The 23,321-nt window shown below is 42.7% G+C and overlaps 1 protein-coding gene across 7 annotated transcripts in view; it reads right to left on the bottom strand.

Annotated features, from left to right (window-relative positions):
- Positions 1-206: 206 nt before the first annotated feature.
- MGA (MAX dimerization protein MGA) overlaps positions 207-23,321 on the bottom strand; it is a 73,101-nt gene continuing 49,986 nt past the window's right edge. For 5 of the 7 annotated variants that reach the window (XM_075614304.1, XM_075614309.1, XM_075614306.1 and 2 more), the window contains exons 19-25: positions 19,291-19,339; positions 18,497-18,667; positions 16,849-16,960; positions 15,263-15,505; positions 13,819-13,974; positions 11,917-12,045; positions 207-5,751 (exon numbers count right to left, since the gene is read on the bottom strand). In XM_075614304.1, coding sequence (XP_075470419.1) covers positions 4,565-5,751; positions 11,917-12,045; positions 13,819-13,974; positions 15,263-15,505; positions 16,849-16,960; positions 18,497-18,667; positions 19,291-19,339 — 2,047 coding nt within the window. In that variant the 3' untranslated portion in view covers positions 207-4,564. Of the gene's footprint in view, positions 5,752-11,916; positions 12,046-13,818; positions 13,975-15,262; positions 15,506-16,848; positions 16,961-18,496; positions 18,668-19,290; positions 19,340-20,830; positions 20,992-23,321 lie in introns of those variants that run through there. The other 2 variants (XM_075614308.1, XR_012803853.1) reach the window with 2 other exon arrangements.

Below are 23,321 nucleotides of genomic sequence, written 5' to 3'. Positions count from 1 at the left end.
GCAGGGTTCATACAAAAATAGATTTTTCTCCAAATTAAAAAGAAAAATGCTAGCAGAAAGGCTGCTGGGAATTCTTAATGCATTATATATATATATATATACAACTATAATCTGTTTTGTGTAAGAATGGAAGGAACGGTAACGATAAATTGTCGCCGCCCCTATATATATATATATATATATATATATATATATATATATAGGGGCGGCGACAATTTATCGTTACCGTTCCTTCCATTCTTACACAAAACAGATTATAGTTGTAGCAACTTCTTCCTGATTATCAAGACTAGTATAGCAATGCATCTCTCAGCTAGAGAACACTTCAAGCACATATAGAGTGGTACAGTGTATTTACATGTATATTGTTCCCACAAGGAAAAAACAATGAAGGTCTCTTTTTTAATGTATTTTTATTGCACTCCTTTTTATACTTTCCATACAAAAGCATCCCGGGAGAGGGGAGTGACCAGAGGGGGGGGGAAACTGGTTGGAGGCCTCTCTTATAGGGTTTTATTATTCCCAATCCTATTAGGATTGCACAATTATTGCATAAGAATTATTTGAAAAAGTTAAATCTTTGCCAAAATAAGCTTGGTAAATACAGATCAACCATTTCTAGGTTTTCGGTGTGAAAGACCAAGAAGGTGGAAAACAAAATCTATTCAAAAGAAATGTTCTATCTCTTGTACTATTTACAGGAAACCATATACAGTATACAGTAAAGGGACCACTATTTCTTCCCAATCACACAAAAGTGGTTGCAGAATAACATTAAAATCTTGTGGTGATCGCCTATAACACAGTACTATATCAATCAGAAGGCTTCATCCTTCTTTGCTCAGACACGCTGTTTTGGTGAATGCAGACACACTAATTAGTTAAGACCGCTAGCATAGAGATGCTATCATGTATCCAAACCGCTATTTAAAACATTGCTTGCATACAATTCACAGGGGCAGCTCAGCCAAAATCATGAGTTTACGGATTTTATAAAAAAGATCTTAAATATAAAACAGGAATTTCTTAAAGACAAAAGACAATTTTTATGCTCACCTCAAGTAATCCTCTGCATGTTTAAAGTATGCACTAATCCGGGGGTGCAAAACTGGGGGGGGGCGCAAGATTTTCTGCAGGGGGGGGGGGGGGGACACACGCCGGTTAGAGAGGCCTCACGCATCCCCGAAGGCATTTCAATTAATTGCTGGGGGTCGTGCGAGGCCGCTGTAACTTTACTTACCTTTCCAGTGACGTGGCAAGCCGGCATCATATGGCCCCTCGGCGTCATTTCATGCCGCAGCCGAGAGAGAGAAGGGGGGGGGGGGGGGGGAAGTGAAGGGAGACTAGTTTGTGCACTCCTGCCTTAATCACACAGTAGGTTCCATTAACTATTACAAGGCTATAGAACCTGAGCTGATGTGCTTCACCACGTTGTGTTTAAAGGAGGTCTGAAATACCTACACCGAGAAAATATTTAGTGTCAAGGCCCATATTTATGAGGCAGCGGTAAAGCCATGAGAAACTTCACAGGCAATTCCCCTTACAGCGTAGCATCCCTTAATAAATATGGGTCTAAATGTTATATTTATAAAGCCCTTATCAAATCTAAATCTTTACCAATTATGCTTCAGAGGTGTTTGGAATGACTGCATGTTTCTGCAGTACTGGACTGCATGGCTACGTCTCTCCATGAAGGGAGGGAAGAACGTATACATTTTATTCAATTATCAGTGAGTAAACTGTGGCACAGGGAGATAGTGATCTGAATAACAGACGTGCAAACGGGGGAGACCAAGCAAGCTCTATGCCACATCTGCTCCCTCTGATGTCCATATATTTTCTTCCAGATCTAGGTTTTACTCAAACTACTAACATGCAACTAGTGTTCAATTCTTCACTAGGAAACGTACAATATGCAAGAGTGAGCAGCTTAAACATTCGGTATAAATAAATACATTTTTAATGTGTCAGTGTTGATAAACATTGTCCAAAAAAAACCAGTGTGTCATTGCACAAGCCTAATCCGTGTGATCCGCAATGTACTGAAGCCGTCATTGATTGAGCCAAAAGAAACAGTCAGTGCACAGGGTGAACATTGTACAATTTTAGTTTGAAATAGTAGATTTAAACGTGTAATCCTATTTTGCAATAACTTGGATCAATTAGTTCTAACATGGCACAGCCAGAGACGTGGCGAAAGTGTTTAATAACTAAGAAATCAGAATCAAATTGCAGTTGTTTCTCAGAGCAAAATATATTAATGGTTTCCCCCCCCCTAAATGGTAAATGAGTACAGCTGCAATTATTTTGCTGCATTTTATGTTTTGGATTGTTTTCCTTCTTTTTGTTTAGCTCTTTGTACAGATCAGTGGCAGAACTACCATAGGTGCAGCCAGTTCAGATGTACCAGGACACACAACTGTAAAGGGCCCATTCACCCACAGCCGGAAACCAGCACTTATTTTAGCAGCAAGGTCAGTGTTCTGGCATGTCTACAGGTCCCCCTCTCCTAGCCTCCCCCGCCAGGCTCTACCTGCATTCGGAGGGGACCAGCCTCAGGGTGGGGTCTAACACAGAAGTTAGGCCCAACTGGCAGTCGTCTCAACTTCTGCATATTGCCGCCTGGGTATGCTTCCTCTATCACCAGGCCGCACTCCACAGGTAGAGCCCCGGGGAGGGGTGCCTTTATTTATTTACTTTTATCGGGTCCCTTGTCCTTTAGCTCCGCCCATCCCACATATTACGAGCCAAATATAAAAATTAGGCCACCAATAGCAAACATGAAATGCTGCCTTAAACTCAGTGCCTATTAGAGCTGTGTGTGTCAAATACAGGGGCCAATGATCTTACACCTATTACACAATTGTGTAATACTATTAACAAATACTGCATAATTAAAGCCTCCTCAAGGGACCGGCAGCTGAAGTGAAACCCAAAGTTCTATTTAGCAAGATATTCTGGAACTGCAACCAGTTTATTGTACTGTACTCCTAAAATCGCTTTCGGAATTTATCATTGGCCTCAAGGCTGTGCAAAATTTGGGCCAAAAAGCATATAACGCATGCTGCTTTTGTTATGGGCTTGAACCAAAATCGGAGAATACATTTTGCAGCGATCATGGACTAGTGGTAAAGAAGAGCGGTGTGATCGTTCTTAAGAGGCTACAAACATTATTTTAGCTCACCATGAGAATTTTATAATTAACTAAACAATACAGCTGAAAAAGGTAGTACAAAGTAATAATTCCAGCACAGGTGGCTCAATTAGTCCCTGCTTAAGCACAGGTGGCTCAATTAGAGGCTCAGTCGTTGACCGAGTCTCCGATTGAGCCACCTGTGCTGAAGCATCCTGAAAACCTGACCTGTAGGGGAGAGAATTGAGGACTGGAGTGGCGCACACCTGGATTAAGGGAAACGGAGACTTCAATGAGGAATACAATACACGGTCTTTAGGTTTTGAGTACACATTTACACAATTGGGAACCAGTTATCACAGGGAAAGAAAAGATAATGACAGCAATTTGCTGAGCACCTGAGAAAACATTCCAACACACCATAAATCATATATTTCATATTTACACGTTAGATAGGAAAAACAATTCCTTTACACTTGATCAGCACATTTTTTGGACTTTCTACAAGCAACTACAAAAACAAATTCCTGCATACAAAAGCATTAAAAAAATATAAATACATAATTTTTACAGAATGATGGGCCATCACCATTGTTACAGGGTCGATGGATATTAATGTACAAGTCACTGAAGCACGAGTGACGACGCTTTGTAGTAATGCAGGGGGGGAAAAAATCATCTTGAAATCGTAATACATACCGTCCAAAGTATATTTTAACGAGTGAGCTCTGGCAGCACGAGTTGCAAAAAGCGCAGGTAGAAAGGTGACCCAGCTGTCTCCTGAAACCACAGTTAGAGATGCAGCTATAACCCACAATATTTACAAGATCAGGACTAAGCACCTGTGGGTTAAGCCAGAGTGTAAACTACAACTGGGATCTCGCAACAAGGAGACCAAAATGTGGAATGCATCTTTCAAATAGTCTAATTGCTCATTTAGATCTAAAAGCCACATTATGTGGGTGTGGGGGGAGAAAACACAAAATACTGTTATGGCTGGGAAACATGCCTGCTGTGTAAGCATAGTTTCTTTTGAAGGCAAACTGCAGGATGAAGGAGCTACTGAGTACACTGATTGGAAGTTTAACCAGTTTCTTCCATCCAAAGCCAGCCCAACCAAACTAACATCCATGAGTCTTACTAGTTAAAAGGGTATCATGATTGCTCTGCAGCTGCATAGACTTACCGAGTAGTGTGTATGGCCCAAAGCTAGTTTCTCGGGGACATAATTAATCCTCTTTAAAATTACATCAGCCCTAGGATATTTTTTGTTGCATCATTTGCAAGTATTTGCTGTATTTCAATAAGAAATATGATCACATGATTTGAGGTCACTATTAGTACGCTGCTCCTACTATTTTACTGAAGTCTAGAACAATCAGCATGTGTAATGCATCTAGGGAGATTAGCTTACATGGGTGAGGTAATAGCTCACTTCTCTGCAGTCTTTGAAGGCAAAGGACTAGTAGCACTTTGTGTTTCAGTCCCAGGAGATACAGTAATTGGTTTAGAACCCAGTCTACTCTGTTCTTCTGTTAGAGGTGTCGTTTTCAGTGGACACAATCTCATTGACACGGGAGCCAAAGATGGCATTGCTTTGCTTCCCTGCACACTCTGGTGACCAGACGAAGATGCAGCCTTTAATCCAAGTGGTGCCAGCTTGGGCATGGGTTTCCACAAAGCATCTGCTCCAGCTGTTTCTTGCTCGGTCAGCCTTTGATGTGGTGACACATTGCCCGTTACCTGCTGGCGACCACCACTTTTCCTATTACTAGAAGGCAGTATTTCTTTATTATTGCCTACAAACTTCATGATACCGGCCTCCTCGTTTTGCTTGCTGCTATCTGGAACCTCTCCCTCCTCCAACTGAAGAAAGAGAGGACTGAACGACAAGCTTTTCTCTTTTATTTCAGTCAAGTCTTTGAATCTCCCAAAGGAAAAGGGAGACTCATCCCCATCTGTGAGCTTGCTAGTACTGGCCTGTGATTCGGTGTCTGACCCAGCAAAGTCAGAGCTAGAGTCCAAATCGTCGGTGTCATTGTTCAGTTGCTGGTTAAGAAACGCAATCTCATTGAGGAGGGATGTAAGGTTTTCGTCTGTCTGATCATCATCCTCATTGCTGTCTATTAACTCGCTCGGATTTAGCACTGCTTCCTCCATAGCAGAAGCTACTTTGTTTAACTCTAGCTCAAGACTCGACTCCTTTACATCTTTGGCAGCCACCTTCCAGAGCAAGGGATCCTTCCAACCAAATTGATCACTTCCTGAAGCAGCCTCTTTCTTACTGCTGCTGAAATCTCCAAGCGGGAAGTTTTCTACCAGACTAGAATCCGAGGTCTCCTGTGTAGCATTAGGTAACTCTAAAATACTCTGTTCTGTATTATTCAGGGGAACCGGTAAACTTGACCCAGCATCGCAATCATGATCGGTGGCTCCTTGGTCTGGTGTAGTCTCGCCCATTGTGGTCTCAGGTGTCAGGGGTTTCTGTAGGTCTGTCTTACTGGCTTCCTGAACCATAGTAGTGCTCAACCCAAAATCTTCACCTATGTCCATTGCAGCTTCATTAGCCAAGGATGTGACATTTACAATCTTTGGCATCATGGACAAATCCTCTTTTTCTACAGAGAGAAAAAACAACAACACAACATTATTTCAACACACACACACACACACACACACAAGAATGCCGACAGTGCATATCTCCAACTCCCCAAATACCATTATATAGATTTAACACCTCTTTTTACTTTGTTTTATTGACCGTGGCAAAGAACAGATATAATATATATATATATATATATACACACACAGTGTTCGACAATCCTATACATTTACACGCCCGGGGCGGGTGGATTTAACCCCCGGGCGAGTAACTATTGGCCCAAGCAGCACACGTTGCTCGCGCTGAAATTTCCCTGCTCGCGCTGGCGGGGAAAAAAAAACTCCCCTATCTGACAGCTGATTGGCGCGCGCTCCCAGGCTTTGTGGGCGCGCGGCCAGGCTCAATATGAGCCAGCCCCCAACGAGCAGCCATTCTTTTCCCATGGAGGACACAGTAAGTATTATCTGTGCCTTCCCCCACCTCCCTCCCCGGCGCTCCTGCTGCCCGCAGTTATGGTGATGGGAGCGGGGATGCCCCCTCATCCCCCCCCCCCCCCGCTTCTCCCCAGTCCCGTGTCAGAGAGCGCGGCAGGAGTTGGGAGCGGGGGATGCCCCCTCATGTCCCCGCTTCCCCCCCGGTCCCGTGTCAGAGAGCGCGGCGGGTGATGGGAGCGGGGGATGCCCCCTCATGTCCCCGCTTCCCCCCCGGTCCCGTGTCAGAGAGCGCGGCGGGTGATGGGAGCGGGGATGCCCCCTCATGTCCCCGCTTCCCCCAGGTCCTGCGTCAGAGAGCGCGGCGGGTGATGGTAGCGGGGATGCCCCCTCATGTCCCCGCTTCCCCCAGGTCCCGCGTCAGAGAGCGCGCCGGGTGATGGGAGCGGGGATGCCCCCTCATGTCCCCGCGGAGCAGGAGATGGGCAGGGGAGCGTGGTGGTGCTGGTCGCGGCCTTTCCAAAAGGTGTGTAGAGAGAGAGTGAGTGAGTGTGTGGGCATGGGAGAATGTGTGTGTGTGTGTGTATATGGGAGAGAGAGAGTGTGTGTGTGTGTATATATATATATATATATAGGTGTGTATATGGGTGTGTGTGTGTGGGTGTGTGTGTGTATATATATATATATATATATATATATATATATATATATGTGTGGGTGTGTGTACATATATATATGTGGGTGTGTGTACATATATATATGTGGGAGTGTGTGTATATATGTGGGAGTGTGTGTATATATGTGGGAGTGTATGTATATATGTGAGAGTGTATGTATATATGTGGCAGTGTGTGTATATATGTGGGAGTGTGTGTGTGTGTGTGTGTGTGTGTGTGTGTATATATATGGGAGAATGTCTATGTGTGTATGGGAGTATGTGTGACACCAGAGGTACCTCCCCAATCAATCACCCCCCCTGCCCCAATCAGTCACCCACCCCTGCCCCGGTCAGTCACCCACCCCTGCCCCGGTCAGTCACCCACCCCTGCCCCGGTCAATCACCCACCCCTGCCCCGGTCAGTCAGTCTCCCCTCTCTCTGGTCTCCCCCGTCTCTGGTCTCCCCCGTCTCTGGTCTCCCCCGTCTCTGGTCTCCCCCATCTCCCCTCTCTCTGGTCTCCCCCGTCTCCCCTCTCTGGTCTCTCTTTCTCTCCCCTCTCTGGTCTCTCTTTCTCTCCCCTCTCTGGTCTCTCTTTCTCTCCCCTCTCTGGTCTCTCTTTCTCTCCCCTCTCTGGTCTCTCTTTCTCTCCCCTCCGTCTCTCTCTCTCCCCCTCTCCCCCCCTCTCTCTCTCCCCCTCTCTGTATCTGGATATCTTATTTACCCTATATATCTTAACTGTCCTATACTACACCAAAATAACTTATACTGCTTTCTTCCAGATCTGACTCAAGCTTCACACGGAAGACATCGGAACCCCCCCTAACCCAGAAGACAGGTAGGGAACACATCCCCTCCAACTTATAACATTGCGGGAATGAGGTACCTGGACATTGAGGGACTGCGGATCAGGTAAGATCCCAGGCGGGATTACTGCTTTAGATATTGTGAAGCGGGGACGTCCAGACACTGGTTAAGGGGTTCAGGAAACTAGTCATTCACCTGTGGCTTTTATTTCTAGATCCGACATTTACACACTTACACACACACACACGTAACAAGGACTAATTGTAGTATAATGTAATAAATACATTTGTCAAAAACAAATGTTGTTCTGACTAGGGGCGGGACTAGTGGCAAGTAGATTTTTTGGTTGGGCGAGTAGCTTTTTGGGTGATTTGTCGAACACTGTGTGTGTATATATATATATATATATTTGAGAGAAAGGGATGACCCCGCATCCACAAGACAAGTTAAGGCAACTCATAACCGACAAGGTAAATCTAGATACAGTAATCTGTCGGTGGTGCTATGAGGGCAGGTAAATATTGCAAAAGAGAAAAAGAGCCCTGAACAAAAAGCACTCTAGTTTGCCTGGCAGTACAAAATCACATGATTTTTATTAAGGGTTGTCACAGAACAAAAAGTTAAAATACAAAGCACAGAAAGTTAAAATAAAGGCATGGATCCCCTGTGTATAGCAAAACTGGCTATATCCTCCAACTATAAAGTCCCAATAGGGACAATGCAAAAGCCAAAATAGACAGGATAAATGCTCTACAGTACCTGACAAGGTAGAAACAGTAAAGCTGACAACAGGTCAGACAAGGTGGCTAGGCTACGTGGTCAATGCAGTGAAATAACAGTACACTTCTATCTCCCTTGAGTCTGGGATGAATACAAAGTGACACAATGTCAATGAAACTCAATGAAAGACACAGACAATGCAGTCAAAAAAGCACACCTAAGCCTGCAGCAGCAAATAAAGATACGTCACCTTAGGTCAGGTACACAGCAGAATACGGGGAGGAAACAAGGAGCAAAGGCTCATAGCATGTAAACGTGTCCCAAGAGGGGGACAAACCAGGGGATCCTGCCTACTGGACCTGCTCCTACGCGTTTCGGCCTGAGCCTTCTACTGGGAGTGGTACTGTAGGCAGGGTGACATGCATTCTTAAAAAGGGATCTAATTGGGCCAGTGATTGTTAACACCTGGTGAAGTTAATCAATAGCGTTATATGTAAAGGGTATACAGATGGGTATGATAGACTTACATTCAGTGTCATAAGAGCGTCATAGCAAGGGGGCCAATAGTAAGGGTGTATCATATCAACGCCTTCCCCAGTAAGAGAGGGCAGCGCTGGCAGATAAGTTCCACAGGTGAACAGTTAGCATGTGCGTGACGTCACAAACCTGCGTCCATAGCATGGCTGTCGCCTACATTGATCTATCGGGAGACTGCGCAGTTTGTAATGATGTTAAAAAATCTCCTTTCCTAGACCTAAGATACTAAAGGCAAAACGGACCTCACGGTTGCAAAAGCGCATGTCCGTGACGTCATCCGTTGCTGTCCCTGGCGCCCCTCGCCGAGTCATACCGAAACTGGCAGGCATTCAACTTAATACACCTCACTGCGCATGCTTGCCCAAAGATAGAGGAGAGTCACAGTCTCAGTGTTAGGCTGGTGCCGTGTTATTCCATGCGCATGCGCTGTGTCTAAAGCTCAGTCCTGTGTCAGTTATAAAGAATATATAAAAGGGGTATTACAGTTAAGAAGAGATAACGTGAAGGAGCTACTATTAAAGCATATATTCTCACAGAAGAGGGATAGAAAGATCAGACAGACATTAAAAGTATTAATGTTGTTAACATAGCTGTGATAGAGTGATATGATAGTCAAAGACTAGATGACACATATAAATATGCTACAGGGATAACAGTAACTAAGGATATATCAATAATTGTTATCATAACAAAAAAGTATATCATTACTGCCATAGCCTATATATAGAACACATAAAGTAACCAGCTATAATATCATTTGATCAAAAATAAATCCCTGCAACTCTGAAATGAATAATATACTCCAAGGAGTACATAACTTGAGTGTCATACATATACACATGAATATTTCATAATTATAAAGTGAGTGCTAGATAGTTCCAAGGGGATCTATATAAGGCAGTCCCAGGTCGTAATGGGGTGCACGAGATTTAACCCAGTCACTCCTCAGAAAAAGTGACATAGTCCAAAGATGTTAGGCAGCTTTCTGCCCCATTTTAGGTCAGAAAGTGCAGGAATAGTTAAAAATGATCCGTTCCACAGCTTCTCATTAACTCAGGCAGCTGGATGGAAAATCCAGACCACAGATTACAATGGCTCTAGTTCTCCCTCACCTGCTCTTCTAATCACATGCACAGGTATTTAGAGCAGAGAGGTTTTGCATTTCAGTCTCTCTCCTTAGAGCCTGGAGGCTGGGGGTATCGCTGCTCCCGTTTCCAGTTTCGGGGTGGACGGCCCCTCCAAGTATCACAGTACCAGAGGATTTGCCTGGACACTTGGGACCGTGTTCCCACCACGAACAGATAAGACAAAACAAAACAAATGTTTATTGCTGTTGCTAAAAGACTGTGCTGTATCTAGTGACCCTAAATGAGAGGGCATTTTTTTAAGCTGGGGAACCAGGTTAGTTGGCCCAGTTAGTTCGCAGTTAGAGGCTGATTCTGATGTGTAGTGAATTCCCTGAAAGGGATAGGATTTCTTTATATGAGTTGGTTTTTATTTCTTAAAAGTGACACTGATAAGTGAACTGCTGAATGAAAATGTCTGAGTGCCTCTAACCTACACATGTTAAAGCTGCAGTACCTTACTTGGATGAAAATAAAGCAGGCAAAAGCCTGACTTAAGCAATATAATACTTTGCATGATCTTGTTTGTTGTATAATTAACCCTAGAAGACTGTGTCGGGAAGAACCCAGACAGACGCCAGCACTACAAAAGAGGGGCGTCTGTCACAATATATACACACACACACACACCAAATAAAAAGAACACTTGTGAGCACATTCACGTCATAGGCAGGTCTGCAACCCTGCCTTTCACCATTATCCCCAGCATATAGTGCTTCCACTGCAGCAAGGAATTCTGAGAAATGACATGCAAATGAGCACACAATGTGCCACCTTTTGTCTGAAAAATCATTGTTACATGGAGCCCATAAAAGCTAATGCTCGCTGTAACACAGCTTTAAAGCACAGCATGGGAATCAGATGTATGTATAGAATATATATATATATATAAAATGGCCATAGACAGAGGGGAAATTGCATTGCATTAATCTATAAATGTTTTTCCCAGCTACATCCTAAAACAAGTGTTTCCCACGAAGGGTATTGAAAAAGTAAAACAAGCTGAAAGTTAATGGTTACAAGATTTCTCATTCCACAAAGCTGAATTTAGTTGCACCTAAAATCCAACTACATAGAGTGGGACTGTTTGCAGTGTTTCACACGGCTGCTCAATATACAATCAAAAATAGCCCAAAAACTATATAGTCATCAAAATAACTTTTTGTCATAAAATCATTCTTTGCTTCCCATCAGCCCACTGGAAATGACAGGACAGATTCATAAAGACATAAATATTCCTGTGTGTTAATCTATTCAGACTGTGTCCAGCACCTGTCTTGCCTTCAAATACTTTCTGGGCAAACTATCCATCTACCTGACCAAACTCCTTACCCTACCCCTACCACCAGCAGCGCTTATCCCTTGAGATCTGAATCCAAAAGACTGTTCACAGTCCCAATGTTCAGCAAAGTATTCGGCCATTCAAAGTTCTCTTACTGTGCACATCACAACTGGAACAATTTACCCGAGAGCCTCAAAGCGTCTCCAGTTTAAATGCTTTCAAGACTTCATCTGTCTCGCATTTTAATCTGGTCTGTAACTGTTACATACGCACATAACATATCATCTCTGTTCATGAAATGCCATTAAAATATAATGTTCATTTAATTTAACCATGTATCATCATAATTGTGCCCAGGGCATAATTTAAAACAAGAGTTAACTCAATGTATTACTTCCCGGTAAAACATTTAAAAAAATAAATAAATAGAAGGGGTCTGAAGATCATTGTATATATACAGAGCCTTTTAATTACTTGTTTGTTGAAGAAAAAACAAATATACACACACCATCACTAATAGGAAGCACTTTCATGTGCAGAAAGTGGCAGATATAGAGAGCACATATTGTAACGTTTACCCAATAAGCAGTTCTGCATTGGAGGCATATGTATATGCATACATACCGGATTCAGGGGTAGGTGGTACAACTGCAGCAACGGCAGTATCAGGCACAGCAGACAGATTGATGGGAATTGCAGTGTTACCAACAACGTGGAGTGTTCCAGGAAGCTGAATTAACACAGAAGACATTCCTGGAAGAAGAAAAAGAAGAGGTAAGCTTACAGGAAGACTTATGATTGCAATGGCCAACTAGTTGTTAAAGCATGTTGTTTGGAGAGCGATGGGAACTCACCATGCCCTGCTCTGGTATAGTTATGCTGTATAGTTTACAATTACCTATTTAAATGTTGAAACCAAAATAATAAAAATAGAACCTAAAGCCAACACAACACACCTGGTCCAATAATTTAGCTCCAATCCTATATAAAAGAGTTTATATGGCTATAGTGTTAGAAGTGAATACAGCTGAAAGATCTGTGGAATAAACTTTACAAGGCTTTTAAAGTGTAAGATTTACTTCGGTGTTACACTGATGCCAAGAGTCATTTGGAAGGTGTCTCAAAGTATCTTACTCTGATTTTGGCCCACTTATGTATATCTTTATTTCTATAGCGCCATCTATATCTATGTGCACAGCGCGTCACAGCAGTAATACACGTAACAATCATATAACACATAATGGGAGTAAGCGCTTCAGACATAAAAGTAACACTAGGAGCTTACAATCTAATTGTTAGGTAGGGAGACTTTACAGAGATAGTAGCAGGGCGTTCTGGCAAGTGGCTACGGTCAGTGCATATGAGCTGTATAGAATCAGCCAGCGGAGCTACCGATATGGTGTGTTTTAAAGGTGGAGAGGTCTTAAAGGTAGAGAGAGAGATGCCAGTCGGATATGGATGAGGCGGGCAATAGTCGAGACGGGAGAGAATGAGGGCCGCCTGTGTGAAGAGTTTTAGCAGTAGAGCGACGGAGGAAAGGTGTATCTTAGCAATGTTACGAAGGAAACCGTATACTTACCTGTATACCAGCTATTTGGGATGGGTCTTACGGAGAAATGGGAAAATATATTGCGATTGCTGGGGTGAATCAATCTTTGCATCCATTATAATACCTTTCCCGTTTTGTGCATTAATAAAAAACCTCTCTGAGTCTTCAGACTCAGAAATTGGGAGTCAAAATGTTTGAAACCTTTTTCATTTCATTCAGATGTTTCACAGTGCCAAATAATCAACTTGCTATATAGCAATATGACTCATTTTAAAATGCCTTATGTACATTTTTAAATTAAAAAAAAACTAGTTTGCCCTGTGCCTATTAAATGAAACCCTATGCTTGCCAAATGTGTTACTAATCACTGGATTACAGCAAACATGGATACTATATCTAGAAGTCTCTTAACGTACCCAGATCAAAATTGTAACCATCAATCTCTACGTTGCATTACACCCTTTGAGTCCCGTCTCTACGTTGCATTACACCCTTTGAGTCCCGGAAGACCGGCGGCACCTGCTTGCAAGTGTTTTTTTGGTATCTCAGCCGCGTGAACGCTTGGTGTACCGGTCACATGGTCGCAGCTCCCCCCCACCCCCCAGGCCACGTACAGAAGTGGAGGATCACTTCCGTTCCCATCAGCGGTGAACGCAATTTAGAAAAGGAGTATTTACAGCATGGAGTGCCCTGTACATCATGGGACCCCTAGAGTTCCAGCTTCAGTGTATGCCATGAGGCACTCAAAGGGTTAAAGGGGCTCGAGGTGTCAGAGAAATACCTTGATGTGAGATTGGCTTTATGCGAGAGATTCAATCCGATAACGGTTTTACTTATTTAGGTTTTGTGAAAAAAATTATTGGTTTTCCTCTGGGATCACTGAATGTTTAACAAACGATGGCATAACAATGACCATTCTGGTTTTACTGTATGTTTTGGTAAAGAATACACCCACAGTTTTCTTAAAATGACGTTACCTGGCTGCACTGCTCCTTGGGGACTCACATCTGTCTGCAGGACTGTGGCAGCTACTTGTCCTTCCATTAGGGGATTCTTCAGAGTTACCAGTTGTCCCTGCGGTGTCATTAGCAAGTTGGTAGCTGTTAGAGAGACACCGGGCAGCGGTCCTTTTGCTGCAATACAGTACAACATTTATGTATTTGATTATGTGCTACCAAGTGACAAAGCCATGTTAATTCACCATTACATATGGATGTTAATCGCCCCTTCATGTTAAACATTCTCCCACACATTGAAAGGTGTAGTTCCACAGTAGATAATTATTGTTCTGCAAATCACATTTTTTTTCCATCCTGATCATGTATCTTTGTGGAATCCAAGTCGTTTTCTTCAATATCATTGGATATTGAGGAAAATATGTAATGAAGGATTTAAAAAAAATTGCAGCTATTGTGTATTTTCTGAGAACTGCTATATAACTCAGCTACGATAACTGAAAAACTGGAGACTCTTCAGCAACACTTCTTTGGCTTAATCATCAGCCCTTAAAGAAGAACATGTGGGTTTATTTTTAATAGGATCGAAGCAGGGGGTTTCCGGAGCTAAACCGCGTTAATTTCAGCTACGGGGACCCCCTGCTTCCAGAAATAGTTATCGCCGTAGGTGATGCTGGTAGTAGCTCCGCACAAGTTTAAATGTCCCAGTCACACGGGCCAATAGTAACTCCGCAAGGGATGACATCACAGCTTCCGCTTGGCCCGCGGGACATTTAAGCCGCCATTTCGATAAGTATATCGGGAAACGGCATTCTCCCGCGTCTCCCCCTGCAACCCCGTGTCTCCCCCTCCAACTCCTGTGAACATGGCTATGCGGCGTAAAGGGGGCGGGGTGCCTTTTTTGGGGGCGAGTGGCGTTTTTTTTATCATTTGCAGACACATACAGGAGAGCAGGATTGCTGCTTTAATAAACGTAGAATGCACTATGTGCTTGAGTGAGCTTGTGCTGTTCAGAGCTATGGCATTAACTTTAATAGTTAATGAATTAAACAGTCATTCAATGTCAACATACAGATAACGAAGACTTTTTAATCAATCTTTGAAAGGTCTTTAATGATTCTTTCCTTTTTGGGATGTATTATTCTAGAAATACCTGCTGGTATAGGCATAGCCTCTGACCACTTGAAAATAGCCGCAGTTGTGTGATTAAGTGCTAACTTATTATTTCGCAAGATCTATAAAGAAAAAAACCCAGAAGATTCTAGGTTAAGTGTACTGTCATTTTTGATGCCTCGACAGTGAAAATAAATAAATAAATTGTAGGGTCTTAAATGATGAAACACATTATATGAAAATGATAGCACAGGACTGAATGCTTTTGTGTAAAGGAGATCTCTATTTTTGAAGCGCCCCCTTGAAGGACAGACATCTACTTGGGAAAATTGAACCCCTTCCTTGCACTTACGTTCCAAAGGACGCAGTCCTGGTTTCCTTGCAAGTATTAAAGGTTTCCTTCTCCTCTTGCCGGTGAATACAGGGGCCTCCTCCTCTCGGAAGGGTTCTTTCTGCTGCCGCAGGCTGGTCATCAGAGAGGTTGTGTTGAGAACCATGTTTCCTTCCAAGTTATCTCCCTTCTTCTGTGCTTCCAAAGCCTTTTGCTTGGCATACATGTATTCCAGTTTCTTCATGACAACCTCTCTAGTTTTCCCTGTGCAAACCGTGAAAAGTGGGAGAGGGGAAAATTACAGTGTGTAATTAAAATAATATTGCATTATTGCTAGAAAACTATTGCACAGGAACACAGTGTGTCTGTAAATTGATGTACTGGCTAGGCTAATAGTAATAATGCTACAAATTATTGCTAGAAAGATGAAAGAAGCTTACTAGAAAGAATCTGACAGCATATCTCTAATGCAGGGTTTCTAGAGACTACAGATTTGATTGTTTGGTGGTTAAAAACAGTTGTTATATTACAATACAGAAGGCAAGACAATATGTCAGGTCACTTCTTCCTCGGGTCACTGTGCAGTGTTCTGTTAAGGTCATGTTTGGGCCGATTTGTGGTTTTGTTTTGATGGTCAATCCCATGTGTGCCTGGTTTTGAGAACCTGAGCACCATCTCAACCCACCCAGGTCTTCATTAGCAGTAGAGAACTTTGAAATTGCTCAGAAATGCATGGCTGTCTTTTAAACCTTTGCATAGGGAGGGTGTTTGTACCGGAGTGTTAAAGTAATGCTAGAGTTCTTGTTTGTAGCAATGTTTGAGCTTGAACAATCAATCATTCTTGAAACAAACCTATAAAATCATATATGCTTTTTTTCAGCAGATAGTGTAGATTATATTTTAATCCATGTTTTAATAGGTTTTTTTGATGTAACAGAAATTTTACTCCAAATGTTAAAAAATAAATAAAAAGCATACACAAAACGGAATACTGTCAAGTGAATGTGAACTTGTTTTTGAAGTTTCATTGTATAAGTGACAATCTATAAATCATTATGTTCACCACACTTAAAGCTACTAGAACATCTTAACATATTATTTGTAAAGAACTTGTCTAAATTTAGGATGAACTTCATGGACGCTAGTCTTTTTTAAACCTCATCTACTATGTAACTGTTTCAACAGTATGAAAGCACTGTAAACAGTGACAAACATGTAACAGTAACAAATAAAATGTTTTACTGTACTCAGCATGGCAAAAACTTTATGAAATTATATTTTATTAGTACATAAATTTGGAAAACGAGGATTACCTAGGCTTTTATGTCAGTGGTGTTCACCTATATGCAAAGATATGTATAGATATATATTCTTTATCTATAATATTTAGTAGGACCTTCCTAAAGGTTTCACCTCTAGCAGCCATCATTAAATGTCCATTGGGGAAAACACTCTAGCTCATAAAAATTATTATTGCCAGTCACCCAAAAATGACCAATACATGTGCTTTTTTAACCCTGAAAATTACAACGACTGTCAGTAACGAGCTAAAATGAATTAGGAAAGAAAAAAAGTTGCCACGTTCCCAGGTCCTGTAATCCTCATACCTGAGAGAGTGGACACTTTCCGGATCAGGAGATTCTGTTTCTGAGACAGCAAGCTCTTCTTCTGTATCAGTGTGTCAGCTTGCTCCGTTAGCGCCTGGATCTCATCAAAGGCCTAAAGGGAGGCTCGTTTATAGTTATTCTGTGCTTGTTCACAAAAGAGCAATCTCTCAATGTAGACTGGAATTGTAACTCAGTGCATGTTTAGGAAGATAATTGTATATAAATGTCTCTACACTAGAATCATCAGTTGCTTTTAAGCAGTAGAAAACTTGCATGTGGGGAAACCAATACCTGCAGTTGCAAATAAAGATCCTGAAAACCTGAAAACTGCACACACACAATTGCAATGCATAAGGCCCCGCTGCACTTGCTTGCCGGTGGCGCGTGCAATTCACTGCACCGCGATCTGCAGTGACATTTTTCCAGCGCTGGGGGGGGGGGGGGGGGGGGGGGAGAGACGTGGCCAAAACGGGTGGACGGGGCGCCGCCATGACGTGAGGGGAAGGGACCATCACACACACACAAACAGCGCAGCACTGCAGACAGTCCCTCAGCCCCCCTCTTCCCCCCTAAGCAGCACTCAGCCCATCAGCCCCCTTCAGAGGCACTCAGCCCCTCAGAGGCACTCAGGCACACACACACAAATACACACAGGGAGGAAATCGGAGCAAGGGAGGAAATCGGAAGGGGGGATCGAAGCAGAGGGGGGGAGGTGAATCGGAACGGGGGAAATCGGATTGGCTGCTGGGATCCAATCCGTGATTGGTTCCATGCATGCCACGTGACGCGGCACTCGCCGAAACCACAAGCTCCTTGTAGCTCCGGCTGACTGACACGTCACAGCACGCAGTCAGCCACGCCGGAAGGAGCCAGCAGGGACATCCAGACCGGAGGCAAGGAGTTGGTGGCCCGCGGCCGCGCGCACCGCCGGCCGCAGCGGGACCAAAGCCTAAGGTTGACATACTAAACACCGACTTCCTTGAGTGCCTCCCATTGTTAACTGGGCCATGGAATTTGTGCAGCCTGTGCCCCACATTAATGTTTCAGACTAATGGGAACCCAGTTAGTGCTAACCCCTTACGACATTGACACACAAATGTCAAAAACAAGTACTCCTACTAGACCACTTATTACAAAGCAGCCAGTAAATGCCACTGCTGCTGTAAAGACGCAATGCCATTTAACAGCAAGTGTTGCAGTTGCAACAATAACCGGGGAGAAAACATGTTTAGTGACTTTCCAAAATGACGCTCTAAACTACGGCTGCGAGAAAACTGTTACACAAAGCCCATCAGGCCTCATCACAGGTCCATACACAGGGCAATGCTTTAAAAAACAAAAAGGCACAAATCAATTACGAAACAAAAAGCTACTGCTGCTAGAGGCCGGCAACGTATCACAGCGCAAAGAAACAAAACAAGCTGTACTCTAGGTTTGTTAATAAAACAAAAAGTAGTGTTACAACTGGTTTATAAACACAGAGCAGCGGTGCTCCATAGCCCGTCACACTAACACGATTCAATCCACCATCCAGCAATGCAACATGGCGGGTATAAGACGACGTAATCTTCTATGGCTAAGATCGGTCTCAGAAACAGGAAGCATTATATAGGCTTCTTCAATCTGCCGCGCACACTCACAGACTAACCTGTCTTAGGATGTAACACTTGGAGACCTTTGGAAGGTTGTGGAGGCCAAGTGCGTGTTTCAGCTCATCGAAGAGGTCCCTCATCTCATTTCTACGCCGCCTCTCATTGGCTGTGTGATTCCGCCGATAATACGCATTGGCTTCGCCCTCCTTCGTTTTACCGACGTTCTTCTAAATGATAAAGAATTATAATCATGTACGAAATGTATTTAGATATTTCCAGCAAAATATCATAGTTAGGGCGCTCTCCTAGTTCAGTGGCTACATTTTCTCAATTCTCTAAATTGGGGGGAGGGTAAAAATGCTAATTGTTCAATAGTATGTACGGGGAAGATGCCGCCAGGTACTTCCTGGTACTAAAATCCCCCACGTCAAGCGGGTAAGTAGAAAGCCACGACAGATGGTGTTGCAGCAACCTATTGACATGGGTAATGTGGGTGAGATTTTATTCCGCCATTTTGTTTCCCCTAGAGAGTGACTTCCGCATTAAGTATCTCAGAGCTTAAATTAACGCGGTTCTTCCCACCCATGTATAAAAATAAATAACAAGGGGGTGGGGGTGGAGGAGAAGAGCGTAAAAGGATGAACGCTCCTTTAGAAACAGAATCAGAACAGTTTATAATCCCATGAAAACAATACAACGTCCAGAGCCCCGTCATACTGCAATTTGTTTATTTTATTCCTTAAGTGCTGCCGGGGATTGCAACACATTGCAGGCACTTCAGAAGTTACAGGGTTAAGGAAGTCAATTTACCAAGGCATAGAAAAACACAAGAAGTTATCAAGAGCTTTACCTTGCCACACTTTCCATGTCCTCCCTCAGATGTGACGTGAACACTGCATCTAAAGAAAATAAACAAAACTGCATGATTACCAGCCATCCGCTCTGCATTTATTTAGTCAAGTTTATGACATCTGATCCAGATAGGTAAAGCATGGACTTCCATAGAGTGACTGCAGACTGCATGTATGTTGAACGTAGGGCCTCAACAACAATGGACAACACTATTGAACTACTGTGGTCCGGTTCCATCAGCCCCTACAAGCCTCCCTTTCTCTCCTCTTCACATCCATTATACATATTGCCGAGCAATGACAGAAAGCATAAGGTAAGGTATATGTATCTGTCAAGTCATCTACATAGCAGAACCCCCCCCTCCTCCCCAATAAATATGTATGAACAGTATGTGGCACCATAGTCAGTAGCCGTATAAAAGAAAAACATGCACAAATACAACGCAAGGACATTCTGACTGAGCCACCACTTGTGTTGAAGCAGGAATATCCTTAAAATCTGACCTCTTGGTTGCCCTTGAGGACTGGGAGTTGCTCACCCCTGCTCTTGGCCACAGTTCAGACAGAAATAGTTCAGATCCAAAAATCTGCTACTAGCAAAATCCTGCCTCAGAACCCTTGAAAAGCTCAAACAGCGGGTAACCAGCAGCTCTGAGATAAATCTTTATGGTAACACACAGGGCACCATGCCGCCCCAAATAAATATATATTCAGAGGCGTTGATATTTAGCACAATGGCCAAGACCATGCTTCCCATTGGCCAAATTAACGTATCGCGGTATTAGGGGACTTAAGGTAACTCTTCTCCATTGTCCGGTAATAGCGGACTCCGTTGACTGGTACAAAAATAACCAAATGTGAAGAGGAGAGGGCAGGGAGCTTTATAGGCGAGGATGGAAACGAAATTGGACGTTTTCTCCTGCCCCCAACTGAGCGAGGCGTAATGTCCTATTCGTTTGCACTGAAATAGAAGAGAAGCAGAGACAAATACAGATTTCTACTCACCAGGTAACCTAGATTTACCACAAAAAAAACCCCTCATCTTTTTAGCTCTTCAAATAAACTTACACTGCCTTTTTTCTGATTTGTTATTTTTATTTTATTTTAAAGATTTCAGTTCAAATTGTGATCTACAGAGCACGTGTCACCTCCTTGTGAACGTAGGCAAGTAGTTTTATTATGCTGTGGCTCACTAACCAAATATTACAATGTGATCTCTTCAGGGCAAGGATTCACTGTGAAAGTACATTCTAATACACAACTAAACAGCTTCTAAGACACGGCAACATTCATTTGGGCATATTTCCCCGCAAGGTATTTTGGGAAAAATTGCTTTAATGGCTATGGTACAGTAACACGACTCAATGACTTGCAAATGGTATCAACAGAATGGGACTGTATTACTTTTACATATTTACACACAACTCACGTCCACAATATGAATGCGGTCCCTGTAAGCAATCTCAGCGGTTTCCCCTTTTATACTTCTTATTTTTGTATATTTACCTGGCTTTTCCAAACCTATAGTAAAATGCTTACCAGAATAAGCTGGAGGGTATCATATTCTCTCTCTTCTAGAAGTACAGAATAGTCTTCCTGGTTCCTGCACAAGTCCAGCTCGTGAGACTGACCTTCTCTGCCCTTTTTCTGTCTCTTTTCTCTATATTGTCTCTCCCCCACTCTCTCCTTTTCTGAACAGTCTGGAAAAGTACGCAATCTGAAGATTTTATGAAACCGAGCTGCGATATACTACTGCTTTGGCTGCCAAAAGTTACACAAAACGACAGAAACTTGCAATATATTTGACGTGACTGCAGACATTTAGGACCCAACATACTAAGCAATGCTACGCCACGACACCTTCCAGCACAGATCAGTAAATATGGTTTCATATGAGCGGATGGGCTGTAAGTGATCTTCTGGTACGGAGGTGGTCCTATGGAAGAGCGCTTCTTAGTGTATATGACTCAGCATTCCCTCCTACCCGACCTCATAATTGTATCACACGCCCCTTTTTCATCACTTAAAAAAAGGATTCAAATATACCTTAAAAATAATAATATATATTTTTAAAAAAAAATGAAACTTTGCATTTATTTTGCTATTTTTGTTTCATAGTAAATACATTAAATAGCTTTTAATGAACTTCCAAAGTAGATTTAAAATAGCACTGATTTATAATAGATACTGATTTTATTCGGGGGGATTTATTGTCTTATAATAGTAGAGAAGTGAGGGGTGCAGCACTAAATTAAGTTTAAATAAAGCTTGGAAAACATTTACAATAGTTCTTATTGGTAAGAGACTCCAAAAAAAAACCCATTACAGTTGCACTGTTTTCCCAATATGTGGACAGGATACAAAGTGAATGATATTTCTTTGGAATATACACCCATACAGATAAACACTGCCAATAATTCAGGAAATGGAAACCAACACCAGCCAATACAGGCGGTCATCGCTTATTCACCGGAATGCGTCCGCAAACTGCCGTCGGATAATGGGTCCATGTTAATCAGCAGCAGTGAGCGTCGGATAAGCGATTCCCACGTCAGATAATGCAAAAACAAGTGATAGACAGCACTCAAGCATGAAAGTCAAAGACTATGTGTAGGGTGCAATAGGAACAAGGAGGACCCAGGCTCCCCCTAAAACAATAACACAACCAATGTTCCAGCACTCTCAAATTTAAGCAAAACCGTAAATAAGGTAAATGCCAAACTGATCATTTTTAATGCAAGTACATGACAATAATAAACTTGGAGAAATGTCACAAAAATAATGTAGAGAAATCAGGGACAGGGAGTGCACAAAATGAAAAATAGGAGGGGAGATGGGAAAAAAGGAAGGTAGGAGGGTAGTAGGGGGCAACATTTTGGGTAGAAGACCCCTTCCTTAGGTCCGTTCCCTCAGATCCAAATGGACCACAAGGTACTTTCCTGCACCCTGTATCCCCAACAAACTGAGAACCCCAGTACAATTGTAGCAAACAATAATAATAAAAAAAAAAGAGACTATGCTCAGTAACCAAAGTCCAGAAGCCAGCAAAAGAACATGAGCTAAATGGCAAATAGAATGAAAAGCAAACCGTCTCTTGCTGTCTTTATTCTCCTCCTCCTGCTGAGTGGGGCTGCTATTTTGCTTACATTTGAGAGTGCTGGAACATTGGTTGTGTTTTGTGCGACGTCAGATAATGCGTCCAGCGGACTGCATTATGCGGCGTTTGATAAGCCGTTCGATGGAAAACGGACCATCGGGTACCAAGGACCACCTGTATAAATAAAAGACTCTTTAAAAAAAATAATAATTATATACAGTGGTTGACAAATCACCAAAAAATCTACTCGCCACACAAAAAAATCTACTCGCCACCTAGTACCAAACGTGTGCTGCTTGGGCCAATATTTACTCGCCCGGGGGTTAAATCCACTCGCCCGGGGCGAGCAAATGTATAGGTTTGTCGAACACTGATTATATATATATATACATATACACATACACATACACACCTATTTTGCACCTTGCCTATTTCAATAAAAATTTATTTCAAAAGGAGAGTTTCATGATTTACATGGTCAGGAATGTAGAACTAAAGAGAAAATCTTATGGCCAAGCCTGATAGGTTACATAAAAGACCACTTTAAAAAAAGACCCGTGTCCATCAAGTTACGTCTATGTTAAATTTAGATGATGGATACTCATCCCACATTTCTATTTACAGTATATTAATCCAGAGGAAGGCAAACAAAACCCCCAATGAAACATTATCCAATGATGTCTAATAAGGGGAAGAATAAATTCCTTCCTGACTTCAGGAATAGCAATATTTACTTATATAGTATATCACTGCAGGGATGGAAAATCCCAGGGCCTGGTCGCCTAAAATGTACCTGCTGCACAGCTCAGTGAGGAGGAGGAGGGGGGGGGGGGGGTGGAGAGAGAATAGGAGAGCAGGAGACATCGGCTGTGCAAGAATTGGGCGCAGAGCTAGTCGGAGCCCTCCCTGTTCTCAATGCACACTGTGGGTTGT

The sequence above is a fragment of the Ascaphus truei genome, chromosome 9 (assembly GCF_040206685.1).
Source record: "Ascaphus truei isolate aAscTru1 chromosome 9, aAscTru1.hap1, whole genome shotgun sequence".
Taxonomy (NCBI): domain Eukaryota; kingdom Metazoa; phylum Chordata; class Amphibia; order Anura; family Ascaphidae; genus Ascaphus; species Ascaphus truei.
Note: the sequence above shows the minus strand (reverse complement) of the source record. Positions and strands in the feature narration are given on the sequence as shown.